Here is a 21,497-nt window from a genome sequence, read left to right on the forward strand (position 1 = left end):
GCACAATTTTGTGCTTTGCGAACGCGAGGGACCTGTCGCGTTCGCGAAGAAGGTATGCGTGAACAAAATGTTTAAGTTCTATTTCCATTTTTGACGGATTGGAGCTCGGGAAGAGGAGATTTTTGGGAGATTTTCAAGGAAAGCAACAGGGTAAGTGTTCTTAACTTATTATTGGTCAAATTATCCGAATCCATGATTTATTTTAACATTTAATGGGTGAATTAATTTGGAAAGTTTAGAAACCCCCTCCCCTCTCTTAGTTTAATTTGAAGATTTGAGGGTCGAGTTGATGTCGGAATTAGGTAAAATTGGTAAGGTTAGACTCGTGATTGAATGAGCTTTTGGATTTTGTAACTTTTGTAGGGTTTCGAGATGTGGGCCCCATGGATGATTTTTGGGTGAAATTTTGAATTTTTATGGAAAATTTGTATTTTCAAATCAAATTAATTCCTATAATTTTTATTGACTGAATCGGATTATTTATGGCTAGATTTGAGGTATTTGGAGACAGATTCGCGAGGAAAAGGCATTGCAGAATAAAGAATTATACGATTTGAGGTAAGTAACAGTTCTAAATTTGGTCCTGAGGGTATGAAACCCCGGATCATGTGTTATGTGATTGGTTTTGAGGTGACGCACATGCTAGGTGATGGGAGTGTGGGCGTGCACCGTAGAAATTGTGACTTTGTAAATTCCATGGAATCGTGTAGTTGAATAATTTGTTGATATCCGTACATTTTCCACGTTTTAGATAAATCAAACTATAAGTCATGTTTAAACCATGTGTTTATACTGTTGGGACCCACAGAGGTCATGTACTTGTGGAATTATCTGCTAAATTATTGTTTTGCACTCACTCACAGTTTTATTTGCACATTTCATCTCAGTCTCTATTGTTCATTATTGATGCATCATATCATTTCTATTTGGGCTGCTTATCATGATTTCTGAGAGCCCGAGAGAATGGAGAGGTTGATGATTGAGTGAGGTCGAGGGCTTGATTGTGAGGATATTTATGGGATCGGGCTGCACGCCGCAGCATGTTTCATTGTTATATGCCATGATTGGCTTGTTATAGCGTTTGGGCTGAAGGAGCCCCTCCGGAGTCTGTACACACCCCCAGTGAGCGCAAGTACCTACTGAGTGCAAGTGTCGAGTGCCGAGTGATTGAGAGGAAAGAGTGACTGTGAGGAAAGAGTGACTGTGAGGTTGGAGTGAATGGGAGGACTGAGTGACTGTTACTCTAAAAGGATGTATTGATTTCATTATTGTTACATTTCAGCTGTCATATATCACTGTTTTGGAAATTTCTGAAAGACATTATCTTCTGTGTCAGTCGAAGTTGATATGAAATTACTGTGGAATTTTAAATGTTGAACTAGAGAGCATGCCTACCCTTTTTGTGTTGAAAATTACTGTATTTGGACTTAGCTGTGAAGCTCGTCACTACTTTCAGTTCTTATTTATTATTGTTACATACTAAGTTGGTTGTACTCATACTACACCCTGCACTTCATGTGCAGATCCAGTTGATCTCGGATAAAGTGGGTGTTGATTCTTTCGCACAGTTGATTTTCCGGAGATTCAGAGGTAACTGTCGTGTTTCGCAGACCTTGTCTCTCCTTCCCTATCTCATTGTTTAATTTATTTGGTCTCAGACTATTATAGACTGATGCTTACCAAACTTGTAATGTATAGATGCTCATGTACTCAGTGACACAGGGTTTTGGGAGTGTATTTATATCCAGTATTTGTGGTATTTTCTCTTAAACTTAATTATTATGTTTTCTATATTTAAAAGAAATTGTGGGTTATTGATATTGTCGGCTTGCCTAGTATTGAGATAGGCGTCATCACGACGGGTAAGATTTCAGGTCGTGACACAATTGATAAAATATATAATAGATAAAATTAATACGGAAGGATGTGTTTTACATATCAAGTTTTTCTATCTTTTAGAAAAAATATGTACTTTTTAAATTAAAAATAATATTTTCTTAAGATTTTAAATAATAATTTTTTAAGTATTTATAGGAATTCAAGTTTAAATATTTTGCTATAAAATCCTAAGACAAATTTTTAAGTATTATATATTTGACTAAAGCAACAACAATAAAATTTCTATTTAAATTCTAAGAACAAATCCTAATAAAAATTCCAGATAAATTTTCAGTTAAGAAAATTCCCTGCTATATCACCAAGAACAAGTTTCTAGAAAAAATTACAATAATAAAATTCCCATGTAATTCTCCCAAATTAGCAAGAAAATTTTTAAAAACTAAATTTACAGAAAAATTTTCTATGTAATTTTTCAAGTAAGAAAATTCCCGGGAAAATCCCCAAAAAAATATCCCGAGCTACATCCGTAGCAACAACATCCCTAGGTAGTTCCCCAGCTAAGACAATCCCCAGGTAAATCCCCCAGAAAAAATCTCAAGCCAAATCGGCAGCAACAACATTCCCAGGTAATTCCTCAAATAAGCAATTCCCCAGATAAATTTCCAAGAAAATATTCCCAAGTAAATTGGCATGTAACTCTACCGGAGATTTACCTATGGATTATCATAGGAATTGTTTTCCATTTTCTTCGTTTAATTACCTGCAAAATTTCCTGCGAAAATGTACTTGCCGATTTATTTTCCCAAATAATTTCGTAGAAAATATTTGGCGCCAAAGTTACCTTTTCCTGGGAAAATATTTTTTGCAAGTAAAAAAAATCTAAATTTAGGAATTTTAATTTTCCCATGAAAATCCGTAGGAATTTCTTGCAAATAAAATTCTCAGGTAAAATCCCCATGTAATATAACTAATAAAATCTCACTAAATACCGACCATTTTTGGTCGGTTATTTTAATTTAAAAAAATCAGATTACCGACTAAATTCGGTCGGTAAGTATTATGGTCAAACGGTAAAATATTCACTTAAATATACCGTCCGCCTTTTCCGACTGAAGTCGGTCAAAAATCTGCAATTTAGAGCCGAGTGATGGGCTTTCTTTCCCATTTCTCTATTTTCTCTATCTCTCATTATCTCCTCTATCCTAAGGCGATTTCGCCCAAATCCCTCCCAAAATCTATTCCTACTTCCATTATCTCCCAAAATCATCCCCATCCCGTCCGCCGTCGTCGTTGCCTTCTTCTCCTCCACCACTCTCACTATCTCTGCTCCGCCGCCGCCGCTGCTTCTTCTACCACCTGCCTCACTTCTCACGATTGCTTAACTTCCGCTGCTTCCACCACTTGAAGGTTAGTCACCTAGTTTTTTTTAAAGTTACTTTAATTCTTAAAATCTAGAGTTTATTAATTTAGGGATTAATTTATTATTCTATTTTTGTTTATTGCATTTAGAAATTTAGAGTTTAATTTATTATTCTATTTTTGTTTATTGCTTTTAGAAATAATTTATTAATTTAGGATTTAATTTATTGTTCTATTAGTGTTTATTGCTTTTAGAAACTTAGGGTTTAGTAATTTAGGGGTAACGACACAACCAGTCGTTTTGCCTTCTAGAACCCTATTCCCCTAAATAAGACTCCACGTATATGCTTTTACTATTTTATGATTTGCGGGGATGGTTAGTTCGGGATTTGGAAGGGTTCGGGTTGAAATCGGAACACTTGGTTTCTTAGTTGGCTTTAAAAAGGCTATATTTGACTTCGGTCAACATTTTTAGAAAATGTTCAAAAAGGCTATGATGATTTTAGACTTGGACATATGTTCGAAATGGGTTTTGGACGACTCGGGAGCGTTTCGGTGCCTAATAATGAAAGTTAGTTTTTTGAAGGTTTTAAATTTTTTTTAATTTGATTTGGAGTAGGTTTTTAGAGTAAATGAGGTCCATTTGGAATTCGGAGCATGAGAATAGTTCCATATGGTAATTTAAGACTTGCATGTAAAATTTGGTGTCATTCCGAGTAGTTTAAGTATGTTTCGGCGTGTTCAGAGTAAGTTTAAAGAATTTGAAATTTCTAAGTTGAATCAATTTAGTTTGGGTATGATTCTTAGTTTTTATGTTGTTTTATGCATTCCGAGGGTTTGAGCGAGTCCATTTTATTATTTCAAACTTGTTGGTATGTTCGGACGGGGCCCCGGGGGCCTCGGGTGTTAACTGGACGAGGCTCAGACCAAGTTTGGACTTAGGAGCAATGGCTGAAGCTTCGAGCTTCTGGTGTAACCGCACCTGCACATGGACAGCCGCAAGTGCGAGCTCGCAGAAGCGAGCCACGAGCCGCAGAAGCGGCCAAGAGAGGGGCTGCCAGTGACCGCAAAAGCGAGGAAATGGACCGCACCTGCGATGGCGCAAGTGCAAGGAAGACAGCGCAGGAGCAGACGAAGGTCACAGGTGCGATACACGCACCACAGAAGCGAGCCGCTGATGGCAGAAGCAGACGAGCCAACTAAGGGGAAAACCGCATATGTGAGGTCCCTTCCGCAGATGCGGAGCCACAGAAGCGAAAAATCGCTGGGCAGAATGTCTTAAAATGGGGCTCAACAATTTTTGAGCTCATTTTCTCCATTCTTGGGCGATTTTGGAGCTTTTTGAGAGAAGTATTCACCTAGCAACTTGGAGGTAAGTTAATTCTACCTATTGTGAGTTAAATACATGGATTATGAATAGATTATAACCAGTAGCGGACCCAAGTGATAGTTAGCGGGTTCAACTGAACCCGCTTCACAAAACAATAATATTGTGTATATGTATAAATTATGATTAAAGCTATGTAAATTTTGCATAAATATTTTATTTGAATCTATTTGGAAACTACTATTTTACGACTAAATTTATATACTTTTAAGATTGAACCCGCATGCACAAAATCCTGTGTCTACTACTGAAATATAACATGTAAATTGTGGAAATCAAGGGTTTAGATGAGAAACCTAAGTTTTGATAAAAATGAGATTTTAACCACGAAAATGGTTATGGAATGGGATGCAAATTGTATATTTGAGTTCGTAAGGTTATGTGTGACGATTTCCTCCGCAAATTTTAGGAATCCGGGCACTTGGGCACGGGGTGAATTTTAGGAATTTTACCAATTTGGGTTGATTAATTAATCTAATGATTTAATTTCAAATTATTGTGCATGTATTGATTAAATTGTATAACATTTGGCTAGTTTCGGATTTTTCGGCACCAAATTGAGGCTTTAACGCGAATTTGTGATCGGGAAGGGAGCTTTGAGACGAGGTAAGTCTCTTGTCTAACCTTGTAAGAGGGAATTTACCCCATAGGTGTTGAAAATAAATATTTGTTCCTAATTGTGGGGTTACGTACGTACGAGGTGACGGCAGTCCGTGCGTAGCTACTATTATGCTATTGTTCGGGTAGTTTTAGGACCCAACTCATGAATTATTTGGAATTTTGCATATACTTGTTAAATTCAAATGCCTAAATTATATTAGAACTTGTTAGAGAAATTTTAAAAGGTAGTTAATGAAAGTTGTATTTCCTTGGATATAAATCATTAATAATGTTTAAGTCAAATTCTTATAAAAATATCCTTTTCTTCCTGTGGAGCGGGCCGAACGCCTCAGCAGTAGATAGATGCATCTATGGATCATGTCACACATCCCTCGGCAGCGTACACGACACTCTGGATCGGGCCGTACGACCTCGACATAAATCGTGCTTAATAATAATAATTACACGATGCCTTGACATTTTATTGCAGCTTGTAAAGATAAATGATTAACTGGAAAGTATTAAATTTGAAAGAATTATTTATTTACGCTTGTTAAGAAAATTATTGTTATTCACATAAACCATGTCAATTTAAATATTTCTATTATAATATTATTGATCCATAGTGAGTGTCAAAAATCGACCTCTCGTTACTACTTCTTCGAGATTAGACTTGATACTTACTGGGTACACGTTGTTTACGTACTCATACTACACTTGCTGTACTTTTGTGCAGGATCTGAGACAGGTTTTTCAGGTGGTCCTTCCGGCGCGTACCCCCGATATCCCAAGGCCTAGTGGTGAGCTGCTTCCTGAGTCGTTCTGCAGCCCTAGAGTCTCTCCCTCCCTTTTGTAATTATTTGTATTCTGTCAATTTCATATCCAGATAGTGGTTAGAAGTTTGTATAATCTACTAGATGCTCATACACTTGTGACACCAGGTCTTGGCACACACTTTAGTAGAATTGTGAGTTGGAATTATTATTTTGGATTTTATTTATTTAGACGTTCTATTTTCCTTAAATCTTGCAAGTAAGGAAAGTTTAATTACTCGGGAATTTATTAAAAGAGAAAATATAGGTTTAATTCATTGGTTGGCTTGCCTAGCGGTGATGTTGGGTGCCATCACGACCTATAGGTGAAATTGGATCGTGACATTAGGGGACACTAATATTGTTCGATTAGTGTTTATTGCTTTTAGAAAATTAGGCTTAACTAATTGTGTTAATCTAATTAAATGTGTTAACAAATCATAATTGAATGAGTTAGTCTAATTTAATGTGTTAATAAATTATAATCTTCATGAGTTAGTCTAATTATAATTAATACTAGTGTTTGCTATCTTGCAAGTCTTTCAATTTTATATTGCCCGTTAATGGTCTAATTGAATTTGAAAGAACTTATTTAGGGATATATGAGAACTTTAAATTTAATATGCACTCAAATTATTTAAATTAACTACTTTGTAACTAAAGTTTATTCTGTAACTTAAAGTATAAATTAATATAATATACAATTTATTTGTTCTTTGTGTAGATGGAATATCGTAGTTGGATGTATAATAGAAATTATCCTAATCGTCGATTTTTTAGGAAGAAATTTATAGAAGGGATAAATGAATTTATTAGGCATGCAATGTCACATGAACCATTTCGAATCGGAGGGATGATTAGGTGTCTTTGTGTGAAGTGCAAGTGTTTGTATTTTTTTGGATCGGAGGATGTTAAGACTCATCTTTATAAATAAAAAAAGGGGTTTATGGATAATTATTTTGTGTGGACTAGTCATGGAGAGGTTGATGATAGTGATGGTGTATTTCATAACATAGTTGTTGGTGAAAGTAGTAGGTCGGTGGGGAATAACGTTCAACATCCTAGATACCATAAAATGATTGCGGATGCTTTTGGGATGCACTACGAGTTTGAACCCCATAAAAGTGTTGAACAAGTTCCTAATGAAGAGCAAAATATTTTTATGAACAGTTAGAGGTCGTTACTCATCCACTAAGTGAAGGGAGGATGCACTCTCAGTTGTCTTTTGCGGATAGATTATCCAGTATCAAATCAGATATACCAATATCTCTCAAGCGGGAATGGATTCTTTCATTGGCCTTATGAGTGAACTAGTTGACCCAACTTTCAACATACTTGAAGATTTCTATAAGGCTAAAAGATTGGTTTCTAAGTTAGGACTCTCGTCTATGAGAATCGAATGTTGTGAAGATGGTTGCATGTTGTATTATAAGGGCAATGCAGATTTAGAAAGTTACAAATTTTGTGAAAACCCTCGCTTTAAGCAGGTTTTCAGCGGGAAGAAGGTTGCTGTGAAGTCGATGCATTATTTACCTCTTATTCCTGAATTATAATGGCTAGTCTTGTTTATTTAATGTAACTTTTATGTTGCAGGTTCATACCTAGTCATCAGACTACAAAGATAATCACTGAAACTCTTGGCCAGTTGTATGATGCACCCTATGAGACTTGGAGTGAATTTCCCCTGGAGTTCGTGGAGCAAACCTTCAACCAATTTAAGGTTTTAATACAATTATTATCTATTTAACAATTATATTAATAATTTTTTCATCTAACGTTACACACTTCATTTGCAGACTAAGTGTGCTTGGGAGGATCGGTATAACAGTGCCATTATTTCAAATTTTGAGTTCAAATATCGTAAAAGACTATTTGATTCCTTCTGTTCTGCTCGGTAGAAGAGCAAGAAGCCTTCATGGGTTCTACCGCATTTATGGGAGGATCTGTTGAGGCAGTGGACCATTGAAAAATTTGAGAAGAGAAGTGAACATGAAAGAAGGCTCGAGCATCTGAGAAGGGTGGCTCCATGCAATGTGTGGGTACAAGGAGCATGGGGACTGCGAGGGACTACTGGATATTACTTAAAATATTTTTATAGAACTATTTTTAAATATTTTAATTTAGTTAAAATATTTTATTATAATTGTACAAAAAACATATGGGAGGAAGATGACTCATGATGAGTTCTTTATGGAGACTTACATCCGAAAGAAGAAGGCACCGACAGATCCAACTAGATGGGTCGAGGACCGAGCGGAGACTACATATGTAAGTTTCATAACTACTATAACTTAAAATTAATGTCTATAATATTATATAGTTAATAATTTTCTATCTTCTAAATAAAGGGTCGCTACAAGACTACTGTGGAGGAGTACACTCAGAGCTTGCCACCGAATGAGCAAGGCGAGCGACATTCCATTTCAGACGAAGAAGCGCAGAAGATACGGTTGGATGTTGTCGATGGTCCTAAAAGGGGGATAACATACGGCCTTCTAAAGAGATCATTTCGGCACTACAGGGCTGGATTGCAAGGTATAGGGACTTTTGCCCAAGACGATGCACTTGATAGGTCGACTCTCTAGGCTAGGAGAAGAAGATCGCAAAGTTTTCAGCAGAGCTTGAAGAGGCAAAGGCTAGAGAAGAAAAAAGCAATTTGATACCCTTCAAGGTCCGCTAGAAAAGAGGGACGAACTATTTAATGTCCTTCAAGGTCACCTGGCCAATCTTCTTGCTAGTGGTGCTTTCTTGGTTCCCCGGTCTCGTGAGTCTTCCCCAGGTGCTAATCCTTCTCGTCGTGATCCTTAGAATCATGCCGACGATGAAGCTTCTAGTAGTAGAAATGGAGATGATGTAGTACAAAACACTCATTGAATGATGTTTGAACTTTTAACTTGTAAAACGTTTTGTTGTTGGATATTTTGAAACTCTATAAATATTGTTAATATATTTTTGATAGTTGTTATTATTGTTATTGTTGTTGTTATTAATTGAATGACAACAATGTAATGCTGCCATTATAGGTAATTGGTTGTTGGCAGGTGGTGCAGCTGTAAATCAGTTGTATTCTGCTAAAACCTTACCTAGAAAATTGATCGCCTACCGACTGAAGTCGGTCAGAAATGTTCAATTGAATTTCTCAGAAATTTAAATTTACCGACCAACTTTAGTCGAAATTTTTTATTTTAAATTTTAAATATTTTAATAATACCGACCGACTTCGGTAGAAATTTTTGATTTTAAATTTTGAATATTTTAATAATACCAACCGATTTCAGTCGAAAATGAATAATTTTTTTAAAAAATGAATGATTAAGATTCCGACCGATATCGGTCGCTAATTTAAAAATAATTAAAAATTATTTTCAAGAAAATCGACCCAATTCGGAATTTTTTTTTTTGTGTCCGATTATTTGGTCAAAGTGCGTTGAAAATTACCGAACGACTTCGGTCGGAAATATCTACCGTCTGCGGTCGCCTCGCATTAGCGACCATTATTTTTTCGATGAATTAAAGTAGGTCGGATATCGATCGATTTTTGTTCGACTCCGACCGATATTGGTTGGTTTTTCTGGACGATTTTTGACAGTTTTCTAGTAGTGAAGCATGTTGGGATTGAAATAATGAAGAAAATTATATTAAAAGAGGCGTAATACTATGATATAGTTTGGTCAATTGACCTATATATGACAAAATTAATATAATTTTTTTTCTAAAAAGCTATTTAGAGAATAATTTTTCACTAAACAAAGCTATCTTTAATGAATACATAAATACAGGCTATTGTGTTATTGTGTAAGAAGGAAACCTTAATTTATGGAGGGTGAAAAGCATTTATACCTCCTAACTTTGCTTTAAAAATCAAACTCTCCCCTCAACCTTGAACAATAGTCATTTTCCCTCCTTTATCCTGCACAATGCCTTTTTGTCCCTTGAATTTTTAATTCCTTCCTCTATATAATATACTTTTCTATTCTATGATATTTTTATGGTTTTATCTTTAATTTAAATTATGTTATACCTTATTATAAATGAATTTTATAATATAAATTTAAAAATTAGTCCATTAATTGTAATCAAAATCTAAAAATCTATATTAACAATAGAGAATAAGAGAGAAAGTTAACGGACAAAGGAGGTAAGAGGATTCAATTGAATCTCCTCGCCAGAAAATTAGACTGCATAAATAGGACAAAAATAAACTTTTTAGATATATATATAAAATTTTGAATTCCTTTGACATAAGAATATGATATTAAATTGGTATAGAGATTCAAAAGTTATTTTAGCTCACAACTTTAAATCCTAATAAATTTCTTTTGGAGGTGTTTTCAATCCTCTTATATGAATTTCTGGCTCCGACACTAAAAAAAGATAACTTAAATATATAGTTAATATGCATTACATTAAAATAGCAATCATAAAGATTGAAGGTAAATTTATAATATTTATAAAAGGATTATTCTACTTATAGTGTTAATGAACTTACATTATAATTTATAATACGTATTACATAATTTAAATTATAGCTAAAATCATAAAAAAATATCGTATAATAAAAAAGTATTAAACAGAGGCAAAAATTAAAAATTCTAAGGGCAAAAAAGGTATTGTGTAAGATAAAGGAGGGAGAATGACTATTGTTCAAAGTTGGGGGGAGGGGGAGGGGGAGGGGGAGGGTTTGATTTTTAACGCAAAGTTTGAGAGTGTAAATAATTTTCACCCATTTATGTAAGTGCAAAATTTTTCTCCCAAGAATAAATATGAAAGAATCATTTTTCACCCAAAAAACCCTTTTTCCACTAAGAAAAATAATTTTAATTATGGTAATAATCACGGCAAACGTCCTTAACAAAACATTATGGAATAATTAGATTAAGAAAAGGCCAATTACCCAAATAGCCTCTTAAATTTGGCATGATTTGTCGGTTACGTACTTCAACTTTAACAAAAATGTCTTTCATTAGCGTATATACAATTAGTCATATAAATTAAATATGACTAGTGGTCAATAAATTAAATATAAAATTATAAGATTTCAGATTTAAATTTCAATGGAATCAAAAACACTTATGATTTATTTCTATTTACCTAAGCCTTGATTCGGTATCTGTATTGGTGAAAAATAACAAATATTTCGTGGAATTAATCGAGATATTAATAAGAGATAGCATATATCCCATAAAATTAGTCAGACATACTGATTTTGAGATCACGATTGTAACAAAGAATAATTGAACGAAGTTTCACAAAAAAAAAAAAAAAAAAAGGAATAAGAGAAAATGGAGAGAGAGAGAGAGAGAGGAGGTGAGAAAGAGAGAAATAGAGTGTGTAGGCGACTTAAATGTGTGTAAGGTGTAACAAATGGAATACAAGGACAGGAAAAAGGAAAGGTCACATCAGTGACACAAGACAAGTCTAGAAAATACCCTCTTAACATATTTTTTATTTCTGAAAATCCCTTCCTCTTTCTTTTCCCTACTAAACCCTAAAACCAAAAGAATATGAAGATCCCTCCAAAAAACTTCTTCTGACTCCCCTATATCCCCATACCCCAATAATAATAATAATCACAAGTCATAACTCTCTCTTTTTACATTTTTTGCTTTCTCTCCGTCTCCTTAGCCTCTTCTCTTGGGCGACTTTCTGTGTTTTTTCCCCTTTGCTCACTTCATTCAACAAAGAAAAAAGCTAAAAACTTCAAGAAACTCTTCCCCTTTTCTTGCACTTAACCTTATATTATCACCATCTTTATATGCTTTTCTTGATATGGAAGCTTAAAGATTGCCCAATTTTAATATTTTCTACTTACTATTACTATATACTTTCCATTCAAAGAAAACTCTTATATTCTGCATGATTTATATATCAATATTCTTGTTCATATACTCCTTTGTTCTTACTACCTAATAGGGTTTAAAGAAAATTATGTCATTCCAATTTGGTCATTAGTAAAAAGTCTCGTTTTAAATCGCATGTGTACTCGTACCTTCTAGCTTGTTTTGACGTGTTGCGAAAAATATTGTTGGTATTTCATACCCTCGATTTTTAGCTAGTTTTTTTTTTTTTTGTTGGTTGCTTTATATTCCTAGTTACTACTTTTCTGTCCCTTTCTTCATATACAGATAAGAGAAGAAGATTTTCTTGAAGATCATCAGTCAGAAAGATAGCAAACTGTTTTTAGCAAAAGGAAAAAAGGGTAATCATTTCATCTATATATATATATATACACACTCTAGTAGTAGTAGTAGTGAGTATTCTTTTCTAGTTTTCTGGTTTTTGAAAAAGAAAGCTTTTGTTACACAAGATCCAAGCTTGACTTTTAGCCATCTTTTCACAATAATCGAGCCAGATATATAAACACTACGTGCTGAAAAGTAAAGAATGGTTTGACCGAATAGTGGCACGCAAACTTTCAAAATAATAGACTTAGGAGGTATTACTATTTTAATTTCCTTTTCTTTTTAATTAGTTAGTCCATTTTTTCCACTAAGTTTTTGTGTACTTTATTTTCTCAATATATAAACTTCCATGTCTTAATTTTCTCTTACCCACAAGCATGGGAAGAGCTAGGGGCAAAGAAATCTCTTCTTCGGAAAATTACACTTAGGTCAAATTAGTTTTTACGTATATATATAGTAGATGTTGAATTCGACTTACTTCTTAAAATATATTTTTTTATATATTTTGAATCTTGCCGAGTAATTACTAGAAACAGTCTCTCGACCTGCATAAGATATGGGTAAGGTTACGTATACATTATTCTCTCCAAAATTCTATTTGTGGGATTAAACTGAATTTGTTGTTATTGTTTTATATGATAAATTTTGTTAGTGAAAATCCAGCACGCAAAATGTTAATGAATGAATACCAAGTAAGATCTGAGTAGGAGACTAAAATTATGACATTGTAATGAGTGAGATAATATATTATTACTCCATACTTAACAAAGACAAAGCTCTTACTTTCACACTTAATTACACGGGATCCAATCCCAAAATAAACCCCCCCCCCCCCCAAGAAATATTTTTTAATACCATGCTAGGCTAAGATGGTACTCTTCATAATATTATTTCCTTCCATTTTTAAGCCGTTCATATTATACGTACGTACGTACACTATTTTTTGTTTATTTTTCTAGCTTTTACTACTTTGTATGTATAGGTTGGTTCTTGGTCAGCAGTGAAAATTTTCTCCTCCTTCTGTTTTGCTATACTTTTAATTTCTTCTTCATATTCTTCATTTTTTTTCTGGAATAATAGTATTACCAAAGATTTTGTTGGTCTTCAATTGCAGCAAACAAAGCACAAGTCTTGTTTCTGTTTCCTTTGGTTAAACACAGCAAAAACAGGTACTACTACTTATATTACTGTTTCTTCTGCTCGCTTCTACAATTTCCATTTTTCTCCCCTTTGGCCTTGGAGCATACAAAATATTACTTTTTCCGACCCAATTTATCTACATTTTCACTTCTTTGAGTTTATTTGACTAGTCTTTAAAGTTAAATTGGATGGTATCAACTCAAAATTTTAAAATTAAAATTTAAATGTTCAAAAATTATATGAAAGAACTAGAAATGTCAGATAAAAAATACATTTTAGAATTTTGGTCAAAGTTTACATTAAATTTCGAGAAATGAAAAATGTCGCATAATTTGGAACAGGAAATAAAAGGGTTATTTTGGATCTGAATTCCGGTTGAAATTTTGAGAGTTAGTATTATTCAAGAATATATACTATACTGTTTTGGTCCTTTATGTTTCAAAGACCCACAAGGCCAAAACAAGAAATTTCAAGAACCTCTTTTAGATATTCATATTTCACAGCACAAACTTTTTTCCAGTTCTTCGTAAAATTTTCCTAGATAATATATATTCACTATAGCATATCCCAATTGTGAACTGTTAACCACTTAACACTATAGACATATATATACACACTCATAACTTCATTAATTTCAATACTATTTGGTTGTACCATTTTTCAGGTCAAACTAAATCAAGACAAATTCAGAAGAAGTAAAACAAGTTGTTGCTATCAATGTCTTCCTCTTCTTCTTCATTATCGTCAAATTCGCCATGTGCAGCGTGTAAATTCCTACGTCGAAAATGCCAACCAGAGTGCGTTTTCGCGCCATACTTTCCCCCTGATCAACCTCAGAAATTCGCGAATGTGCACAAAGTGTTTGGGGCTAGTAACGTGACCAAATTGTTGAATGAATTACAACCTCACCAACGTGAAGATGCTGTAAATTCATTAGCTTATGAAGCTGATATGAGACTTAGGGATCCTGTTTATGGCTGTGTTGGTGTCATTTCACTTCTTCAACACCAACTTCGACAACTCCAAATGGACCTTAGCTGTGCTAAATCTGAGCTTTCCAAGTACCAAAATTTAGGAGGTAAATTCTTTTAATTCAGTACTTAATTACTATATTATTTCTCTACACACTCCTCGTTTCTTTCTTGGGGAAGTTACACATTTGGCCGTTCGGCCTTAATACTTACATATGCTAGCAAACTACTTTTTTTGGGTAGACGACTATTTAAGTTAATTTTCTCGTTTTCTTTTTATGGCTTAAATATGTGGATTATTTTCGCTTTTTGGGTCCGAAGTGAAGCCTTGCGTAACTGGTAAAGTTGTTGCCATGTGACCAGGAGGTCACGGGGTTGAGTCATGAAAATAACCTCTTGCAGAAATGCAGGATAAGACTGCGTACAATAGACCTTTGTGGTCCGGCCCTTCCACGGACCCCGCGCATAGCGGGAGCTTAGTGCACCGAGCTGCCTTTTTTGGGTCGCAAAGAAATTTGAACCTAGGATTTCTTATCTGTTTTGATACCTTGTTGAACTGCATGAACAACTCATTTAAAAGTATAATGTTGTTAGAGATGGTAGGTAGTCCCTCCCACATGACAACTGTTGGAAAAACAGGATAATCAATGTCTCTATGCAATTTTTCATTTTCTGTACCTTTTTAATGATAGTACTTAATTAAATTAGGGTTTAAGCTCTGTATATTGACAATATAATTTTTTTATACCATCAATGAATTTTAATATGTGATAGCAAAGTGGTTATCTTATTTGCTAGGCTATCAATTAATATTTATCAAGATTATTTACCAGTAATTATCAATAAGTGACTAATTATCTAAATATTTTTGTACACCATTGAGAACTCGTATTATATTATGTCTCGATAGGTATTGCAGGTACTACAACTCATGGACTCTTGGCAGCTGCGGCTGCTGCAGCTGCCACTACCGCCCACCACCACCAGCAATTCAACTTCATGGCTGGAGGTGGTAGGGATCATCACCATCACCTCTACCACCACCATCAGTTCTTCCCCAGAGATCAGTCGCAACAACAACAACAACACCACCAGCACATGATTCGCGCATTTGAAGGCCATGGGAGTAACAACTTTGACGCAAGTAGCCTTCTTATAGGTCAACTAAGCCAGTTCCAGCAGCCACGCGCCGCTGGCGGAGATGGCCGACGGACGCCGGTGGATCCATCTTAGTTAGGTTACATAAGAGACTTTGAGTTATTAACTATGAACTACAAAAACAGACACTATATTAAGTTTGAAGATTCTGATAGGTAATACTTGCTTGCCCATGCACCAGAATACTTATCTATAAGTATTTTTGAGAGACCAAATATTGCATGAATTTTCTCTACTGTTGTTTATTTTGTGACTGTTATTAATCTAATATCTTATGCCACTATACTTTTACTATTCACAGCCTCTTTACGGGTAAAATTGAGTACATATTACCTTTCTCATATCCATGTTTATGGAATTACACTGAGTTTATTGTGGTTGTGTTGTTGTATACTTCCTCAATTCTTGGTCTAAAATAGCCTTTATTTTTGGTCAAGTGATTTCACACCTTCTTCTCTAAATGTTTTTTTGTTTCTGATCTAAATGTTTGTTCATTATAGACTAGATATAGGATATTTGGACAAGAATATTCATGTATATTTTATCCGAAAAATATGGAACCTCTATTATGTCTTATATTGCACCATATCAGGAGGACGAAAAAAAAGGACGAAATAATTCCAAATGCGTTGAATGTTCATAACCCAAATATCAATAAAATTATGTTCCCAAATCAGAAGTAGATCCAGTCAAATCGACATTTCTAAATAAAGTAATTAACAAAAAATACCTTTAGAGAAACTGTTACTGTACTGAACTAAATTAGCATATGAAAATCGTACTATTTTTATATCACGTTTTTCTTTCTAGTATTATTTGATTCTCCTTTCTCCTATTTCGAAGGCTAGACGTAGGAAAGAGAATAAGGAGTATTGGTAACCCTAGGACAGCTAAGACCTAACCCTCTAAGTCAAAGGTACGGTATATTTTAGGCCAATGCACAGAAAATAGTTATACTAGTATCTACCCGCATTGAATATTTATATTAAACTATATTACTTTATCATAAATATTACTAAGGTAAGAAAATACTATTAAAGTAAGAATGACTATTAATTAACTACATAATTTAGCGCCATAATCATATTCATGAAAATATGTGTTAGGTATTTATTGAGCCAATGTAAATACCCAGTACGTACGGATAAATATTTAGCAAGTATATATTATAGTTTCATTGCCTTATATAGTTGGATTGGTCACACGTGAGACTCATGTATAGAACAGAGACACCACGAAAATTAAAGAAAAAGATGCGTCACAACCCTAAACTTTAAGGAATTACACAGATTTTGTATGCAAAAAGTTTATGGCATCTGTTTTATGCACTAAGTTAATTTATCATGATTAAATTATATATTGAGATAAAAATTTATATTTATTAATTAATTATAGTTAAGTAATATTATAGTTAAGTAATAAAAACGTATGAAAAAAATGCATCACTCCTTTAGTATAAATTAGGATTCTCTAATAATTTGAAATTTTAAACTAAAACTAGTCTGCATCTATTAGGTACATTAGTGCGACTAATTCTTGATCTTATTATCATAAAAATTCCTATACAACAATCTTTGTAGTATTATTTATCGCATAATTATTTTTGTACTTAATTATCTAATTACATTCATGTAGTATAATTTTGCCTAATTAGTTCGTGTACCTAAACACATTGAAAACATTTAGGATATTTGATATTATCAAATCATATTTTTTTGGGGTGTGATTTTTTTCCTGAAGTCTATATAAATACGAGATGTTTTGTGTACCGCTCTTTTTTACGTTACGATTTGCTTTATTGCCATCTTGATATACTCCGTATAATATTTCTTAGGGGCCAAAATAGAAATAGAAAAGAAATACTCTACTCCTGTGTATTATTACTTCCTCCGTTTCAAATTAGATGAGTTTTTTTTTTTTTATGTTTCAAAATAAATATGACGTATTTCTAAATTTGAAAATAATTTAATTTTAATACTTATTTTATCCTTAATGAGAAATTTTTATAACCATACAAATGTTATGATCCCATAAAATTTTTATTCCTTAAGTTTTTAGGATCATAAATTTTAATTTATTTTTTTTAAAATTTTGTATCGAGTTAAACTAATTCGTCTAAATTGAAACGAGAGAGGGTAGAGACAATGATGATTTGCTTTGCAAAGTAATGATGACCTTTTGTCCTATAGAAATGTAAATATTGGCAGTGGCAATTGCAGTATAGGGATAATACATCTCTCTGACACTTAGAAACAGATGCATGCGTTTGTCGTCATTGCCTTCACCATTTACTGTTTATATTATTGCTATACTATCAACAACTCCAAAACAAAATACTACTTCCTCTATTTCAATATATAGTATTTGATTAGAACTCCAGACTTATTGAAATTTTAATAATTTTACGTATTTATATTTTATGTAAAAAATATCAGGTTTAATTGAAATAGTTCGGTATATGTTGTCTCCACCCTAACCATGTCATTTTTATGCTTATAAGAGAGTAATTACTAATTAAGGATAATACGAAGTTTAAAATTGAATTTTAAATCTAAAAATGTGTCATTCTTATAAATAAGTTTAAAATAGAGTATTACACCCGTGAACAAGTAGAGTATACTCGGGCGCTTGAGAAAATCTTTACGGAACTCGACAAAATGATCCATAATTTTTGGAGAAGGGATGCTTTCTTATCTTTAGATTAGGAAAGCGGCACAACCCAGGAATAACGAATGTTTATTAAAAATATGGAACTCTGCTAAGTGGTAACACAATATATTGAGTCTAAAACAAAATGAAATCGAAATAGAGGTCAAATGTGTGTGTCTAGCTAGTGAACAATAAAGTGAGAGAAAAACCATGAGGTTTCGTGTTCAAATTATAGTGAAGATACAAAACAATAGGTGTTTTATTCTATTTACCTTAATTGTAATGGACAAAGTTATTCGATACATGTACCGATAGAAGATAGCATATATCCCGTGAAATAGTCGAGTTGCGCGCAAGTTTGACGATTTTTCATTTGCTATATCCATTGGCTGCTTTTGGGTTGACTAGGGTAAGAGGTCTGGATAGGGAGGGTGGGGGTGTGTTCTACCATGCACTTTCTTAGGCGTAAAATGTGTGGCCTAAGTGTCGTGCATGCATGTTCTCCGGGAGGAAAAAAGAGTGCCTTTAAAAAACTTCTGAAATTTATAGCTCTCTTTTGGTTTTTAACTCCTTTTAAATGAAGTATAAATTACTCCTAAGTTTTTGGTTTAAGGACTGTGTGAATCTTGAAAATCAAAAGGTTGACTGACTGATCAAATCATACTTTCTTTTGCCTATTTTCTAATTATGCTTTTCTTATTTTGATATCTGCTGAACTGTTGAGGCACAGTGCATCACCAAGAGACAATTATTTTCCAATTGCTAAAGCCCACCCAAGATCCAACAATAAAACTAAATAGAATTAACTTAATTAGCCGTCTATCCAAGTGCTTAAATTTAAAATAGCCGGCGGCTATACAATATATGTATAATTCATGTATAATATGTGTATAATTGTATATAATCAATGTATAATCTATATATACCAGCTAGAAAAAGTACACATTGAATCTGGCCGACTATTTATGTAACAATTCCTATAACTAAAAGGATCATGACAAAATTTGAAAAGGGATTTTTATACAAATAGCCGGTCGAATTCACTATTTACTTTTTCTAGTCAATATACATAAAGTATTCAATGATTATATATGGATTATATATGTTTTATACATCCGTCGACTATTTTAAATGCAAGCACTTGAAAAGGCGACTATTTAAGTTAATTCTTCATTTGGGTGCCCAATGAAAGAGATCCAACTAAATTATAAAATGTCGAAGGAGAGAAAAAAAAACTACACGCATTTCCATATGTTAGTCAATTTCTAAACTTTTCTCATTTGATTGAAATTGGTGTCAATAATTGTTCTCCCTATATGCTATAAATCCATATGAACTTGGTCCTACAAGATAAGAAGAACACATGAGTATATGTTTGTATTTTGTATATACGAATATATATGAATACAAACATGTATGGACGTGAAAATAGTACGGACTAGCCAGTTTTCGGACTGGTAATTGAAAAGTAGCCGGCGTTTGCAAAGTCATTAAAAAATAGCCACTATTTTGCTGCAAACACGGAAAATTTCAGCATAATATACTGGAGATTGGTGCACCTGTGTATGAACTTCCGGCATATTATGCTGGAACTCCATCACACGAAAAGTTCCAGCATAATATACTGGAGATTGGAGCACCTGTGTACGAACTTCCAGCATATGCTGGACCAGTATATTATGCTAGAACTCTAGTATATTGTAGAGGAAAAAATACGACATGACACGTGGCCGCTTAAAGGAAGGACACATGGAACACAAGATGGAGATGGCCAAGGAACATAGCTATTCCGCTTGTCATCGGAAGGAATAACGATCATAAAATGAGTACTAAATGCTTTGCGCCCAGTAACATTTAATATGAAATATTTTGCAGCATTAAGGATGATGGACCGTTACAAGGAATTTGGCATTTATGTTCAACGTTACATCTTCGTCAATGGCCCTCATAATTGACATTAAGAAGGGCATGATGCTAGGATTTCCTTCCCTAGACATAGCTATAAATAGAGAGCTCAGTTATCATTGTAAGGGGGATGAATTTTTCTGGCTAACTTACACTACATTCTATAGAGCATTTTAATATAATTTTATTTTCGCTTTTGATCTTATCATTGTTGTGCCCGGAAACCTTATTCCCGGACTCATTAGCTCTGTTGCTTCATCTACATTCTAAGGCTAAGTATTTCATATTTTATTAGTTATTTTCATTACTTTTTTATCGAATTAATTCACTTATCTAGAAATCACGAACAAATTCAATTATACTATTTTTTGGGTACACAATTTGGCGCCCACCGTGGGGCCTAGACAGTCGTGCAATTAAATTGATCCTTGTCTTTCTTACTAATAAGTTTGATTATTTTTTTTTAGCAAAAATTATAAAAGAAATGGTAGATACAACTATTAACGGCACACGCAACCCTGAAATTCAAGGGGAGCAACCTCATTTCGAAGATACAATCAGTGACACTCGCAAAGAGGAGAACGACGCCACACCGACGCATGATGGGCGATACCCTCGACAGGTTCGGGAGAGGACTCCTGATGATGCTGATGAGAAGCATGTATCGGGTGCAGTAAGGGTCCTGCAAGAGCAACATACAATCATTCTAGGCCATCTCACGTGGTAGGATTAGGTTATGATGGAACTAAAACATGCGCTATCAGGTGCTTCGAATAATGCGAACAGGCGAGATCCAATTCCTCCCGAGGTTCCCGCAAATCAAACGACGCGGAGAGTCGACAACAACACTCCCAGGGGCGAAGTTGGCTCCCAGAAGGGAGCAAATACGGCCTCAACAACGATAACGACCCGTCCAAGGAGGAACTTTTACGGTTCATAAAGGGACTAAACGCCCGCATGGATCAAATCCTGGGCACCAGTATTGAAAGGCCCGAATTCGAAGAAGTATATTCAATTACCGTAGAAGCCGAGTGCGGCCCCGAAATTAATCCCAAAGCGGTTCAAAATGCCCGAGGTGCCAAAGTATGACAGAACTTTAGATTCACATGAGCACATTACCACTTACACAACAACAGTGAAAGGAAATGATTTGGCTCCTCACAAAATTGAGTTCGTGTTGCTGAACAAATTTGGTGAGACTCTTACGAGGGGAGATTTAACGTGGTATTCACTATTACCCGCGCATTCCATAGATTCCTTTGAGATGCTCGTGGATTCTTTCAGCAAGGCTCATATTGGTTCCAGAAAAGTGCAGGCCCGAAAGTCCGACATATTCAGGATCGTGTAAGGAGAGTCTGATTTATTACGAGAGTACATCACCGGGTTCCAGAAGGAAAGGATGTTACTATCGGCGGTCCCGGATGAATGGGAAGCCGAAGCATTCACCAAAGGTCTAAATCCGAGAAGTTCGGACGCTTCCCGAAAGTTGAAGGAA

The 21,497-nt window shown here is 34.3% G+C and overlaps 1 protein-coding gene across 2 annotated transcripts; it reads left to right on the top strand.

Annotated features, from left to right (window-relative positions):
• The first annotated feature begins 11,440 nt into the window (after positions 1 to 11,440).
• LOC107802176 (protein ASYMMETRIC LEAVES 2-like) lies at positions 11,441 to 15,734 on the top strand. 2 transcript variants are annotated; one of them, XM_075228478.1, is made up of 5 exons: positions 11,441 to 12,025; positions 12,123 to 12,196; positions 13,294 to 13,348; positions 13,984 to 14,397; positions 15,201 to 15,734. In XM_075228478.1, the coding sequence occupies exons 4-5, from the start codon at positions 14,037 to 14,039 to the stop codon at positions 15,521 to 15,523; spliced, it is 684 nt and encodes a 227-aa protein (XP_075084579.1). In that variant the 5' UTR covers positions 11,441 to 12,025; positions 12,123 to 12,196; positions 13,294 to 13,348; positions 13,984 to 14,036; the 3' UTR covers positions 15,524 to 15,734. The 2 variants fall into 2 exon arrangements, with proteins under 2 accessions (XP_075084579.1, XP_075084580.1); XM_075228479.1 differs by having other exon boundaries at positions 11,441 to 12,021.
• Positions 15,735 to 21,497: the final 5,763 nt, after the last annotated feature.

Source organism: Nicotiana tabacum, chromosome 13 (assembly GCF_000715075.1).
Source record: "Nicotiana tabacum cultivar K326 chromosome 13, ASM71507v2, whole genome shotgun sequence".
Lineage (NCBI taxonomy): Eukaryota > Viridiplantae > Streptophyta > Magnoliopsida > Solanales > Solanaceae > Nicotiana > Nicotiana tabacum.

Coding starts and splice junctions, on each gene's coding strand:
- LOC107802176 (XM_075228478.1), top strand. CDS start 14,037: ATGTCTTCCTCTTCTTCTTCATTATCGTCAAATTCGCCATGTGCAGCG. Junction 14,398..15,200: donor CAAGTACCAAAATTTAGGAG/GTAAATTCTTTT, acceptor ATGTCTCGATAG/GTATTGCAGGTACTACAACT.